At 33.1% G+C, this 16401-nt stretch overlaps 1 protein-coding gene across 6 annotated transcripts in view; it reads right to left on the reverse strand.

Moving 5' to 3' along the window:
- The window catches only part of FSTL5 (follistatin like 5), an 812423-nt gene that overhangs the window by 85413 nt on the left and 710609 nt on the right, over positions 1–16401 (reverse strand). For all 6 annotated transcript variants that reach the window (XM_005556204.4, XM_005556203.4, XM_005556206.4 and 3 more), the window contains one exon: positions 3919–4068. In XM_005556204.4, the coding sequence (XP_005556261.3) occupies positions 3919–4068 (150 nt within the window). The remainder of the gene's footprint in view (positions 1–3918; positions 4069–16401) is intronic.

The raw sequence follows: 16401 nt of genomic DNA on the forward strand, positions 1-16401 counted from the left end.
ATGTTGTTTCCATTTACGTTGGTGATAAAGTCTATGTTTTTGTGTTTCTGACACAATAAACAAATCGTGCCCTAGTTTTATAATTATTTTTTAAATTTCCACTTAGTCTTTTTGTAATATTTTACTTTATTTTGATATTCATTATTTCCACTGAGAAATTTGCTACCATCTCATAGTAATTTATCCACCTTTTTAAGATCTTCCTCTTTGAAGTGACACAACCAAATGGAAAAAGGAAGATCTTAAAAAGGCAGATAAATTACTGCCTTTTTAAAGTGTAATTTTTTGTTTTCCAATTGAGTTTCCTTGTCCTTCTAAATCTGAGGGTTTACATAAGTGCTTTTATATTGTTTCATGTTATATAAATTATTATTATAGTTTATTATACTTTATGCAATTATTATTCATTTTGACTGAAATATTAACTTTTCCCTTTTCTTTCTATTATCTATTTTAGGAAATATTATTGCACATATGTTAATTCTGACTTTATGTCTTAATTCCTCATTTATATTTTCCTTCTCTTTTCCTCAATACACTGCATTATTTGATTGACTGCATTATTTGTAATTCAGGTCTATCTCTGAACTTAGTTAATCATTCTCCTCTTTTATTTAAACTATTGTTTAACATATACATAGCAATTTAAATTTTAATAATTCACTTTGAATTTTTAGAAGATATATTTTGGCTTTTTCAATTTTAAGAATTTATTCGAGAAATACAGGGTTATTATAAAACTTGAAAGTAAAATGTTAACAAACAAAATGATCATCAATGCAGAAATATAGAAAAAGTCTCAATAGTGTAAAGATTTCACAGCTCCCTAATTTCATCAGTAGATTAAATGTAATATTAGTTAAAAATTTATCACTACTGATAGTCACATATGCTATTTTTGGAAGTTAAATATAATCATTTGGAAAATGATGCACCTTGGATAGCTTAACATGCATACATACACATAAACTCACATGTAATATTTGGTCTCACATTTCAATTCATATATGCATATACGAAAAGAATTGAATATTTTGCACCCAAAAAGTGTACAAAACTGTAGCAAATAGTATTATTCACCATAGTACAAATTTAAATACACTTTAAATGTCTGTTAGCAGTAGAATGGATAAATACAAGTCTGATACTCCAATATAGTAAATTCTAATTATTTATGATAGCTCCTCTATAAATCATCACTAACACCGAATTACTGAATACTGATTTCATAAAGGAAGTGAAGAGTTATGATCTGTTGAGCTTTTGTTCATATTATTGGAATCAACCAATCAATACATCACCTTGCTTTATGTATGTATCTGTCTAAAAACACCTTATTTAATACACATTGTTAACTGATGAAGATGGAACTCACGGCCAACAGCATTACAACTCATGCCTGAACAAAACTTACCATTAGGTGCATCACAATCTTCTTGTACTTGGGAACTCTAGACAGCACTTCAACACTATGTGTGGAGGCCGTTTTAAACAGCAAAATTGTCAAAAGCACGGATTTTTTTTTTAAAGGTATTAAATTGAGCATGGAAAGAATATTCATTTATAGTATGAAAGTTAAAACAAGAAGGCAGAATATCTTCTTGTTCAGATACAGAGGGGCATGTGTATATTTAGCAATAAAAAAGTTTTCACATCTAGGTATGCCCACAAATGACCATAAAATGCCATGGTTATAAATAAATTTAAACAAGTAGGTAACTATAAATACAGAATCCACAACAATGAGAATCAACTGTAATCAGTTTTTTCACAGCAATAAAACAAAGAATTACACTAGCAACAGCTACGAACAAAATGATCTTGCAATCATAATGTAAAGCACAGATAGCCAGATTCAGATCGTGAATATCATATATATCCATTTATGCTCAAAATCAGTCAATATTTATATGTGGTAATAGAAATCTACATAATAATTTCCTTCAAACAGGTAGTATCTAGAATGAGTAATATAAGTAATTATTATTATAATAACATGGTCATAAGGAGAACGCATTTGGACTGTGCCCCAATTTATCAACCTATAAAAATGTGTTAGATACTAAGCTGAAAAAACTCTGCAATCATAATTGTATCATATTATTATCTGCTTTTCATTTTGTGAAGTTTTATAAGTTCCCCTAATATTTCATAGTAATAATAGGCATTTTGAAAAATAATACAGTTTATGTAATTACCATATCACTTGAACATTTTTAATTAATCTTTTCTATTTTAAATGTTTCACCATTATTTGAAGGTGGAATTATATGAATAATAAGTGATGTTAGCTCTTCCCACTTTTGAACATCAGTTAGATAATTTATATTCAGTGAGTATAGTTCTCTAGTTTGAAAACTCAATTTAAAAACCAGCCTGATTATTTCTAAAATATATTTCCAATTTTAATTCACCAGCAAGGAGTTTTGATAATTCTAAATCGAATGCTTGTAATTTGTGTTGGCCTATGTTGTAGCTGAAATAAAAATCCAGCCTAGTCAAAATCCCACAGTCTCAAAAATCAGAAACAAAGAAGTGAAATATACAGCAAAATTTTTTCTCACAATAAATATCAGACCATTAGATTGTATATTCATAATAAATGTGTAACCTTAGGGCCTTAGGGTTTTCTATTAGAGTAACTATTCATCCTTTAACTCATGATTGTACTGCTCATTCTCATATTAGAAAGTGAACCATTAGGCCAGTTATTCACCGTCAATTTGTAAACCTGGAAGTGCCAGCTCTTCATAGCAGAAGTACTTTTCATGTTTGCATTTGTGAAATGAGAAACACATAATAAGCAATTATTAAATAAATACAGAATATATGGATGAAGTGCTACCTGGGTGAATGGGTGAATGGATGGATGGATGGATGGATGGATGAATGAATTCATGTGAAGTTGTCAATGACTTTTAGAATGTGTAGTCCTACTTTGAACATCTTAACACTTTTTGTAGTGCTAGACAGAAATCAAAATTAGAGGTTTAACTTCAAACCAATATTGACTGAAAACATTCTCTGTAAATGAAGGAATGTTTTGGGTCCAGTCTCCCGAGAAATTTTGAGAGGAAACAGGCATATGGCACTTCAACATGCCAGGGTCTACTATAAATGCTTTACATGCATTATTCATGTAATTCTTAAAATAACTTCACAAGATACATATATTTATTATTCCCATTTAACAGATTGTACATATCTCATAAAGCTAGTTAACTTACTTTTCTCTGAGCTGAGAAGCAAAAGATGAAAATAATTAAGGGACCAGACTGACTGGACATCAATCCTGCACTTCACCTTGGTTGTTCTGCAACTGATTTCACGTAAAGAGCATGGGCTGCAACAGTTAGTGGCTCAAACTTGAAGTATGAATTCAGAGAATTGTGAAAGCATGACCATGGCAATGTTTATTATAGATTGCTTTCTCTATCTCTAACATACTTACATATTATTTATTTTACTACTACCTAGCAAATTCTACTAGGTTACAGTCATCTAGTGAAGCCTACGATTGTCTTGGTCTTTATTAAGAATAAAATAAGGAGGCCTCCATTCCAGTTCTATAATGATAAGCAGGAATGTCTTAATTGGCCTCTGCCTGCTCTGACTGTGCCTTCCTTGCTCTAGATAGAATACGCAGCTGGGAGGGAGATTTGTGTGGAGCTAGGCAGGTTAATATTACGAAGTGTTGGTGGATTTAATTTCTGAAAACAAAAAATTTAAATTACCTCCTGAATTCATTAGGCTTAAGGAACAGAATGAGAGAAGAGTTTGCAGAAATTGCGTAAATTTTCTAGTTATCCAAGTAAGGAAACATATTATCAGTGACAATCAAGTTACCTGGAAAAGATTACTGCAATAATATAAATATTTTTAAAGATTTACTTGTCCACAAGTAGTAATTATTCATACCTGAACAACTTTTTGGGACTGCACATCAACAATAAGGACTCTGTCCAAAGTTGGCTGTGCAACATAAATGAACTTGTCTTTGACATTAACAGCTGATGCCCACACACACCTCTGAACTTCATCTCCCTCAGCTTTGGGACAGACTTCATCCTGTAATTTAGGAAAGATAAAATTAAATTTATATCTTAAATTATAACACATACCTGACAATATCATGGGTAAAATTAATGTTTCATTCTCTACAACTTTCAGCATCAAATGTTAAATATATATATAAAGTTTAATTAATAGAACATATTTCAGTTCATTAAATATGTATGGAAAGCAATGTAAAATGAGATTCCTTTAAAGTACATTTTATGTTCTTAATTACTTATTTTTCTAGTAAAATGCAGTTCTTTCATTTTTTTCCTACTTGGTTATAACTCAGCAACTTCAAAAAGTCCAACATCTTTCCCCAAATTTTCCCAGTCTCAAGTTTCTTTAACAGAATAAATGTCACACTTTAAGTATATTCTGAGTTTTTCACAACATTAGTGGCTGTCCTCATAGCAAATTCATAGTTTTGTTAAGTCATATAATCTTCTGGAAAAGATTTCAGGATTCTTTTAATTTCTAGTAAATCAAAGATTAAATAAATTATAATAAGGTAGTTATTCTCAATGGTTGTTTTATTTTTCAATCAAGGTCAAATTTTAAAAAATCTTTCAATATTCCCAAAGCTTCTTATTATGTTTCCTTACCCTAGAACTGCCTTCTGGTTGAAGATTGCATACTTTGTGTTAGATGACTGTAAATGAGGCCAAAAAAGCCCCTCCCTCTATTTCCTCTTTTCCTTCATATTGCCAAAAAATGATTGTGGAAGAGATACGCAAGCCCTTGTGATTTATCCTGGGAGTCACAGCATAAGTAAAAGTGTATGAAGTGTTTTCGAGTTTTCTTTTACGCACTGTTCTATTACAGTTAGAAAAACCACAAATAAGAGAGACTGGTTAAAATGTACATAAAACGTATGTGCAGGCCAGGTGTGGCCTGTAATCCCAGCACTTTGGGAGGGTAAGGTGGGAGGATCATGAGGTCAGGAGATCGAGATCATCCTCGCTAACATGGTGAAACCCCGTCTCCACTAAAAATACAAAAAAATTAGCCGGGCGTGGTGGCGGGTGCATGTAGTCCCAGCTACTCGGGAGGCTGAGGCAGGAGAACGGCCTGAACCTGGGAGGTGGAGCTTGCAGTGAGCTGAGACCACGCCACTGCACTCCAGCCTGGGTGACATAGTGAGACTCTGTCTCAAAAAAAAAAAAAAAAAAAAGAAGTCTGTGCAGTAAGAAAGTTATTTATATAATAATAATATAACGATAAACAATTATTCCAGTATTTGATTTTTTTGTCTGATAATTAGCAACTCATGTCTAATTTCATATTTTTGTATACTCCAGTTATTATCTCTAAGCTAACTTACAATAAGACTATTTTTTCTAATCTATATAAAAACATTCGTTTTTCAACAGACATACCATTCAGCATATGTATTTAATAATCATAAGACAAAAATCAACCACATTCTCATTATCAGTATCACTAAGCATTTATTTCTAAAGATAACACTGATAGCAGTATACCATATTTGACATTGAGTAACCACATTGAACAACTAAAAAATGTAACCTTTCTCAGGCTGCATAACCATTGTAGGTGGTTTTCCTTTTTGCATAAAATTTGGTAACTAATGTAAATACCAAAGCACTTTGCAATGAGACATCCAGTGTGTGGCCTGCGGTTAATGTTCTCCAAATGTCAGATCTAATTCAGGAAGGCTCTGGAGTGTCCATTAATTTTTAAGATCTGGTTCAGTGTTGCATGGTTTAGGAACATAAAACAATAGTGTTCTCCTCTAAACAGCAGAGATTGTTCTAAGCTTCTAAGTCATAAGCGGAAAGACTGAAAATGAAGCACGTATCGTATGGTGTTTCAGGTAGTCCTGGATTTATGAAATTAATTCTGTGTACCACGGCCATTACAGGTGACTATTCGGGAGGTCAACCTGAGTAGAGTCCTTGGCACTCTTAAGGAGGTAACCCAAACCTGGAGGCAGAAGTCTGTCTTCACTACGTGCTTAGAATGCAGTATTATACTTTCATTCACCAATTCCTACTGACACACTGTTTTCTAAGACAACCTTTTCTTCAGAAGTATACTTAATGTCAAGGACAAGAATCTATTTTGCGAGAAACAAACACTAGATAAAAATATGTACTTGAGAGGCATGAAGAAGTGGGAAAAAAGTGGGAACTAAGGTTGGTGAAAGGCTCTGAATACAGGGAAATTGTTTACAAATTCTTCGCCGTTGTGTAAAACCTGCCAAAGTAATGAAAAGTGTGAGCGACCTGACACATAACTGTCAGCCAAACAACTGCTGAACCACGAATGATTTCCACCCCTTTGTTTGCTACAGAACTATTCAACAGTAAAATACACTGCTCTGCTGGGAATTAGTTTCTATTTGGATGCTGTCCCAATAAGACATCCTTGACCAGACTTACAATCATTTTTACAAAGCCATTAAAAGTTTCCTGACAGTAATCCTGGATTTTCTTTGCTTTGCTTTATGATATTATTTCTAATTATATTATTTCTCACTTTACAATAGCACTCTTTTATTTTCTCGTATTAATATTTATTTCTATGGAAGAAAAATAGTAGAGGAATGTTTTTTAACATGAATTAGAGATTTAATGGGACAAAAAGGAGACACAGAATCCAGAGATGAAAAATAAGATTAAGATAATACATACTGATGAGGAAAGCTGCCAGGGATTATATCAAAGAGTATTATTAAATCACTTTTACAGAAATGTATACTAACATTTAGAGTGAACAGAATTAATAAGGTATAAACTAACGGAGATGAGAGTCCGGGAAAAGACAATTCTAATGTATATTTAGAATTTATTTCTTTTGGATCTTTTCCATATTTAATCACATATTTCCTACACATGTATTATACTTTCCCAAAATGTTAAAGAGTACAAGTTATATCACTACTGATGGTACAAATTTTAATTAGCATTTTAAATAATGTTACTAATATCTGATTTGCTAAGCCAAGGTAAATCAAACAGAATCATATATACACTTGTCTTCTACTAGGATGTTGCCATTTTCATTTATTAGACTAATTACCTATTAAAAATGCTTTGCCTTAAAATCTTTAATTTCCAATCTTTCCTTCCTTCCTCTTCATATTCTCCTTCTCAGGTCATCCTGCATCATTCCTAAAGACAAATATTTCTCACAAACACATCTATTTTCCTTGCTTCCACCTCAATAAGTTGTTGTCAGGACTACCTCCTCTCATCCTTCTATCTAATCTTAAAAGATACGTCCACTACTCCTTACTTTCAGAAAGACCTGCCCTCAATTTTTCTTATAATTTTAACTATTCAATTATTCAGACATTAACATTGCCCCATAAATTTAAGAAACACTTCATAAAACAGCTTCAATTGAATTAATATTTCCATTTCAATCATCCATCTAATTATCTTCAGACTTTTGAACAACCTTTCTTCCATTTCCCAACTTTTCACTCTAAACTGACCATGCTTAAAACAGGCTTTCATGACATCATCTATTTTAAAAGATATATTTTCAAAGTCACCAGTGGCCTCAGAATTTCCAATTATTATCCTTTATTTCTCATTGGAAAGCATTTATTGAGAGCTTACTATGTGAAGAATGTTGTGCAAAGCTATGCTTGAAAATAAAAACATGAATATGAGAGAATGTTTGCTTTCAAGTTGCTTGTAATTTCGGCTGCATTTAGCTGTTTCAGACACTTGATTTTTCATAAAAGGTTCTTTCATTCTTGCAAGGCAGAGATTCTCAAATAATGGTCCCGCAGGCCAAATTTGGCCCACTGCCTAATTTGGTATGATCCAGAAACTAGGAATGTTTTCTTTATCTTTTAATGGTTGAAAAAAAATTTAAAAAGGAGTACAATTTCATGACAAGTAAATATTATATGAGATTCAAATTTACAGAAATGAAGATGTATTATAACCCAACTATAGCTATTCATTTAAATATTATGGCATCTTTCATGTTATAATGACAGACATATGTCCTGAAAAGTCTAAGATATTTACTTACTATCTGGCCATTTGCAGAAGAAAAAAAGCTGCTGATCCCATTTTAGTATACATTCTGACCTTAGTTATCATTTTTGTTATATTATTTAAATTCTTTCTGCCTGTGGCGGCTACTTTGTCTTCAGTTCCCTGGATGTGGCTTCAGAAAAGTCAAGGCTCAGACTTTAGTTTTCTGCTCTATTTCCTTTACATTAAATTCCTCTGAAAACTCATCCATTCTGATTGCCTAATTACTATCATGGTCAGGTAACACCCAGACACTAATCTATGGCCTTGTCATTCACCAGACTTTCCTCCACTGTCTTCTTCTAGGAAAATTGTTGAACAGGTGGTTTCAAACAGAGAGATAATACAGAACAAAAAAGTATAATATCTTAAAGGAAGTATTAAAGTTGATCCAAAACTTAATGAAAGAAATAAACCAAAGAAATGATGAAATACTTGCATTCCTGAACACAAAGAAAGTGATTTGTATTAGAAAAGTTTTAAAAAACTGAGTAGTTCTATATAGTAGGAGACTATTGAATAGAAACGTAACAAAATAAAATTCACAATACAAATATTCCAAACTTATATATTGAACATAAGTATAGTTTATATGTCAAATGTCTTGTCTTTTAGAAAAAAAAAAAAGTAAATGTATGGACTTTGGAAGATGGGAAACTAAAGCACTGAAAGAGCCATTAGTTAAATGCTAATGAGGCTGGGCGCAGCAGCTCAGGCCTGTAATCCCAGCACTTTGGGAGGCCAAGGCAGGTGGATCTCTTCAGGTCAGGAGTTCAAGACTAGCCTAGCCAACATGGTGAAACCCCCTCTCTACTAAAAATGGAAATACAAAAATTATCAGGGCATGGTGGTGCACACCTAAGTAATCCCAGGCACTCAGGAGGCTGAGGCAAGAGAATGGCTTCAACCCAGGAGGCAGAGGTTGCAGTGAGCCGAGATCGCAGCGCTGCACTCCAGCCTGGGCGACAGAGTAAGACTCCGCCTCAAAAAAAGCAAAACAAAACAAACAAAAAACCCAGTAAATATCTGGTTCTCTGCATAATTTGGATTACCAATGCATTCTGTAACTTATGTGAATAAAAACAAACTGTCTCTGGTATCATGAAGAACGCAGAAATACAAATGTGGTAAATAAGGTGGTCTAACATGTATATATACAACTTGAGTCCCGAATTAGGGAGCCTTGGAGATCCACCCATGTTTGTTATGTAGACACTATTAGACAAGTACTGAAAGAAAACAGATGTTGAGACAAAGGAGAGGAGAAAGGGTTTGGTGTCTTAATATATCATTAAATAAAGGTATTTAAGTCTGAAAACTTCTGGAAACACTGCAGGCCTGGGTCTCTCACTGATCTAGTTAGTAGTTATGATAGTTTCGCATTGTTTTACTTTTATGCTTCTCTACCAATCAGGTTCCTAAGACAGGCAGAGAGTCCCTACCCACTTTTTGTAACTGAAAATTGAATTGGGATTTTTCTCTTGGTTGCCGATGTGTGTAAATTAACCACTCTCTCTGTTCCTTCCTGCCACAAATAATGTATAAGATTGCCTCATAGGAAATAGAGCCATCGGCCGGGCGCGGTGGCTCAAGCCTGTAATCCCAGCACTTTGGGAGGCCGAGACGGGCAGATCACGAGGTCAGGAGATCGAGACCATCCTGGCTAACACCGTGAAACCCCGTCTCTACTAAAAATACAAAAAAAAAAAAAAAAAAACTAGCCGGGCGAGGTGGCGGGCGCCTGTAGTCCAGCTACTCCGGAGGAGAATGGCGTAAACCCGGGAGGCGGAGCTTGCAGTGGGCTGAGATCCGGCCACTGCACTCCAGCCCGGGCTACAGAGCAAGACTCCGTCTCAAAAAAAAAAAAAGGAAATAGAGCCGTCAACATAATCCTTTCTGTTTTCTACAGAGTTTCTTTTAGTTACTCTTTCTCAGTGCCCCCTCTTTTGTAAAAAAATAATTAATACATTTTGGTATGAATTTTAATTAATTACAAATGTATAACTTTTTTATCCATTGTTCATCAACAAATGTCCTGTCCATCAGCTAGAACATTCTACTTAATATTTCGTGAAAAACAATGATTTTCCACAGCTATTGAAAAGCACTCCAAAATACTTTGTCAAATTATTTTCAATCTATCTTTGGCAGCCAAATTTCCAACACCTACATAATTCATTCCTAGCTTCGAGGTGTTTCACTGATTTTCTTCTTGTCTGAATTTTCACAGAATTTTTATTTTGTGACTTATAATTTGGCAATGAATCATATATTATATTTCCAATTAAAATGTTAGCCTTTGCTATTCCTGTATTTCTACATTTCCCAAACATAACGCTGAAGGTACAATATTTGCTTAGTAAATACGTGTTTAAATGTCGCTTATAATAGCCAAAAAAAAAAAGAGTCAAGAAGTGGTGTATGTTACTCAATCATTATATTAAACACTATGCAATGTCATGCAGAATCATTGAGAAACTGAATTCTAGAGTAGTACTAATCAAAATGTGGTCTGTAAACTGCTACCAGTTGACATACAATTTGCTACCAAGCTGAGGATTGCATAGATATTGAAATTAACCATTGAGAACCTTTTATAGCAATTTGACATTGCCGTAATTTCCCTGTATGTGATCAGTAGACCTATCTAATTTAATAGTATTTAAACCAGTTTGAGTATTGTCAAATTTGCCTGGAGGATTTCATGTAGTGAAAACTATCCACTGGTTTTTACAAGAGAAAAACAGAATGAGCAAAACTCAGTGATTTTTTTTCTCCCACAGAGTTTAGGAAGCACTGATTTCATGCTTTTTTATTGTAGCTCTCTCTCTTTCTCTCTTTCAGTCTTTCTTTGAAGTATATATTTTTAACGAAGCTGTCACAATCTGAGTCTATTGCTATAAATTTTGAAAGTGAATAATAAAATACTTGGAGAAAAAATGTTCAGTTTGTCAAATGCAAGGAATATAAATAATTATTCTGAATGAGGATTTATTCAGTTTGTCATAAATCAAGGCAAATACAACACAGTTACTTTTGTACTGAATTAGAATATTCAGGTTTGGATTCCTAGGATTATTTATAGTCATGTAGAAATATTTGTCTATATACACACATGATCAAGACTGAACTATTTGTGAATACGCTAGATATAAATTCCTTTCAATATCGCTTTGCAATATTGGAAAAAATCAATCTTACAAAAATGCATTGAACGATTTGGTAGCATTGAATAGTCTCCTCATTTGACCATTTTTTTAAAGCACTGAGGATAAAATACTTTCAGTTATTTTTTAATTGCTTATAACCAAAGCAATATATTTTTTTCTAAAATGAGATATATTAAATTTATCCCATTCAATTTCCGATTTCATTTATAATATCATAAGCAGTCTTTCTCATATTAGTCAGAATATAGGTAGTCATGGTAACTTGGGGGCTGTATTTGCCTACTTTGTGCTACATGGACACACTTATGTAGCATGATTTTGCTTTAGGATATCAAGGTCCAAAGGCTACATTACAGAATTGTTTCTTCTTTCTTTTAATATATTATGTCTTTCAGCAATACAATAAAAACAAAGCTTATAACACTATGCTATCATAAGCTGAGCATTGTTTTCTCTTTACAGATAGCATATTAGAGAGGTTAAAAATAACAGGTTTTGAGGCCAAAGAGACCTCAGTGTAATGTCCAAAGGTGTACTTATATTGTCTGTGCAAGTAGACCTGCTGAGGCTTGTTACCTCATTGGTAAATTGGGTATAATAATATTAGCTATCACATGGAGTTATTGTGAGAAGTACATACAATCATATTTGAAAAGGTCAAGTGATCAATAAAAGTTACCTCCTATTTTCATATAGAAAATTATCGATGTGCTACATTTGACAAAAACTGTAACAGTCTACATGCTTTTGATGCAAACGTAAAAAAAAAAATTACCAAATGTTTTGGAAGGAAGTTTGCTGTGCATGTTCAAGAGATTTAGAGAGCTACTTTAAATGTGGCATGATTATTGCATATAGGGCAAGAAGAATTTTGTTCTGTCTGGTGTTTGGCAGTTCCATGACTGAACAAATCACTTGATCTTTCTCATTTCTTTACCTGAAAACTGAGAGGATTAAATCAGAAGTTTGTCAATTTTTTTTCATGAAAAAAAAAACCAATTTATTTGAATTATTTCAACTCTGCTTAAATGTAAAATGTTATAGTGGTTTATAAAAATATTGAATTAGAAAAGAAAAGTTGGTTTAAAAAGACACAACTGTAGGGTGTTAAATTTCAAATGCTTACAGAACATAAAAACCAAATTCTAGATGCTTTGTGAATGTAGGACTAGGTGGTAGCTTTTCTGGCTTTTATAGTTATTTTAAAGGAGCTGAAATCCTAGCTAGGGGGAAGGTCCAGGTGCCATTAGACACTGAGAACAGGAGAGGCAGGCAGGCATTTAATGTCTGTTGGGAAAGGCATATATTTGAATAGTAGGGAAAGCAAATTAAATATCAAGACAAAAGGTCTAGAGTTAGATCCAAAAAATAGTAAATAGAGCTTGACAAAAAGGTGTTGGAATTGAAACAATATTAAAGCAAAAATAATAGAAAATGACTGGATGGATATTGGTAATTGCAAATTGTATGAACAATGAGGGTTTATGGATCAAACTAATTTAAACCTAGTATGGGTAAGTTGGAATTAGAGAATTAGATGTGTTTAAACTTTCCTCGATATGATGACTATTTGAATTGTATAGGAGCAGTGATATTCTTTCTTTAACTTGTGGCACACAGCACAGTTAGTGGGTTGGTTAGTGAGGGAAAAAAAAATAAAACTAAAGAAAATAATTACCACGTAACACATGAAGTTAAGTGACCACCAACTGTTGATTAATAAATTCTTATCATGAAAAAGTCAATAAAATATTTGTTTTAAGTGCCAAAAGTATACATCTTTCTGTGCAGTTTTCCTGACAATAGATATCCAGCCTTTTTATTAAACATTGAAAAGAGGGAGTTTGGGATACTTTCTTAATGCAGCTTTTAAAACACAGCTGCAGGAATTAAAATGTAATTTTTTTTGGTTTGTTTTTGTACTTCAGTCCTATCATGTAGAATTCATTTTCTCAGCTGGATTTTTCATGTAATAGGTTTTTTTAATTTCAAATCTGCATTATATTCGTTTTATTCATATGACCAGAAAATAGAGACATGAATTCTGTTGAAATAAAAACTCTAGTTTTTAAAAGACATTTTGTATGAATTCTAGTTGGATTTAATTTACTCTGATCCTCTGAATTTCTAATATTATTGTGGAATTAATTTCATTATTTCTTATTACAAATTCATAAAATAATCAAAAACAAACTTTTAACGAAAAGTGTCATACAGTTTGAAGATGGAACATCTGATATAATACAAGTTCTCCTTTCTCCCTCTTAAATGTTTCTCTCTCCTTTTAGTAATGACACACGAGTTCTGATAACACATGCTGTACAATTTCTATTTTTGGGAAACTTAATTGAGGAGTGAGACAGATTTTATTAATTACTATTCTAGATATGCATATGTAGGCTTTCCCTGTGATTATCTCACTCTGTTTACTAACTAAAAAATGTTTACATGGAAGGATAAATCAGGTGGATTTTGTGATTGCTGGATTATCCACATTTGATTCAGTACAGTATATCACTTAGGAATTAAACTTTTTTTTCCCTGTGGCACATAATCTCACAATACAGCTGGTGCTTCGTTCTTCCATCTTTCCATATTGTCTGGTACAGAAGTGCCTTACATGGAACAAAGGCTTAATAGGGTTTGCAAAACTACAATTGACTGAAAAAATTACTCTGAAATGAAATCAATTTATCTTTAAAAACTATAAATGTTTTACAGAGATAATTATATGTGTTTAATTTTTAAGCATTATTGTAATTCACACATAAATTTGTGCTACATAAGAATGACTAAAAGAGCTTTGCATTTGATTTCATACAGTTATGTGGTAAAGTAATATTGGACAAAGATTGTTATATATGTATACTATTGCTATGTTTTATCATTTAAAGGAAACCCATAAAAATGACTTTTTTTTTTTTGAGACGAGTCTTGCTCCTAGTAGCATGATTTCAGCTCACCGCAAGCTCTGCCTCCCGGGTTCACGCCATTCTCCTGCCTCAGCCTCCAAAGTAGCTGGGACTACAGGCGCCCGCCACCACGCCTGGCTAAATTTTTGTATTTTTAGTAGAGACGGGGTTTCACCGTGTTAGCCAGGATGGCATCGATCTTCTGACCTCGTGATCCGCCCGCCTCGGCCTCCCAAAGTGCTGGGATTATAGGCATGAACCACCACGCCTGGCCAAAAGATTTGTTTTTTAAAAAGCATCATTTACTTAAAGACTTTGGCTCTGTACCTACCTTCATTTGATATGAAAACATAGAAATAAAAAGCACATTATCTTTGTCCATTACATTGATAACTATACATTTATTATCATATTTATAAAATATTACATTTTATCTGGCCTCTTTTTTTTTTTACTGAAAATTTAATTAGGGTTCCAGGCCACATTATCCATTTTAGGAAAATTCTTCAGAGTAACAACTTGAAAACAATATTGAGAATTCACAAAACCTGACCCGGTGATTTAGTTCAGTGTAAATCCTTAGAAATATATACAGATTATATAATCAGTATGCTATTATTTAATCCTATCTTTTAATTTTTCAAGTAAGTTCAAAAGGGAGCTATCAGCTATTAGATATCTTTTGTGAAATTATATTAGCTACTGTTTAGTGAAAATCACAGATTACAGAGTTAAGTTTTGAATGTAAATGATACTAGATATATACATTTTTAAACATGTAATCTTTCTCCTTTTCTCCTATCATAAGGAGTTAATTTTTTACTTTAAAATAGAGATGGGATAGAACTGATTGCTTCTTTTTCAGGGTGGAAGCAATAACACTTAGGAGAGAGCCTACAGGCCGGGCGTGGTGGCTCATGCCTGTAATCCCAGCACTTTGGGAAACAGGTGGGCAAATCACCTGAGGTCAGGACTTCAAGACCAGCCTGGTCAACATGGTGAAACCTCGTTTTTACTAAAAATACAAAAATTAGCTGGGCGTGGTGGCACGCGATTGTAATCCCAGCTACTGTAGAGGCTGAGGCAGGAGACTGGCTTGAACCGGGAGGCAGAGGTTGCAGTGAGTTAAGAACACGCCACTGAAATCCAGCCTGGGCAACAGAGTGAGACTCAGTCTCAAAAAAAAAAAAAAAAAAAAAAAAAGAGAGAGAGAGAGAGACAGCCAACAAATAGATCCCATTCCCCATTCCAGCAGAAACACCTTGGTAGAGTTTTCAAGCAATATAGTTATGCTGCCAGTAGTTGCACCCTTGAAATGTGTTTTATGTTAAATTTTCTTTAAAGCTATACAAATGAGATTTATAATAGGATTGTACAATATGCAGCCACATATCAATTTCATCTTCCTTTTACCCTTCTATATCTTTAAGACAGCCTAGTTTCCTGATCTTTTGAAAAATATTTAAATTAGGAGAAATTCAGTAGTATTATTTCTCTTTTTGTGCCCTCAGTGTACATCTGTCTATAAGAGCAACCATTACACTTGAGTGTGCTTAAAATTTCTGTATCTGTTATGTTATTATTTTCTCTCCCCTGCCTATCACAATGCTTGACACAAAGCAAATTCCAAATATGGATAAACAAGTAAACAAACCTCCGTGCATGAGTGATAATTTGGAAGTCAATATTAAATGGGTCAAATTTAGATCTCATCTATAAACTACTGTAGAGGCATACTATGAAATATTTATTTTAAAATATAGCCAGAACATAACTTCTAGTACACCTTTCTGTTAACATGTATATATGCATATATATGTAATATGTGTTTACATGAAAACAGCAGCTGCTTTAATTCTGTTGTTTTCTAAAATTAAAAAATAGGTGGACAGCATAGCTCATGGCGCAACTATGTTTTTGCTTGGCAAGTTCTAGATGAAATATTGACTCTGCCATTAATTTGCCAAGCAACCCATAATATGTCCTCTAAAATGGGATCAACAACATTTTGAAAATAAATGACTAAGATAGAAAAAAACGAGTTATAATGAGCAATAAGTTGGCAGCTTACACACTAAAATATGAATGATAATTTTGAAGTTTAAGCTATTTTCATTGTAATTCTTATTACATAGTTCTTTCTTAATTTCCATGCAGACAACATGGTATATAAAATAATTATATAGTGCATGGAGAAATGTAAATGTATTTTTAAATACTGAAGAGTTAATTTTTAATATTTAC

This window comes from Macaca fascicularis, chromosome 5 (assembly GCF_037993035.2).
Source record: "Macaca fascicularis isolate 582-1 chromosome 5, T2T-MFA8v1.1".
NCBI lineage: Eukaryota > Metazoa > Chordata > Mammalia > Primates > Cercopithecidae > Macaca > Macaca fascicularis.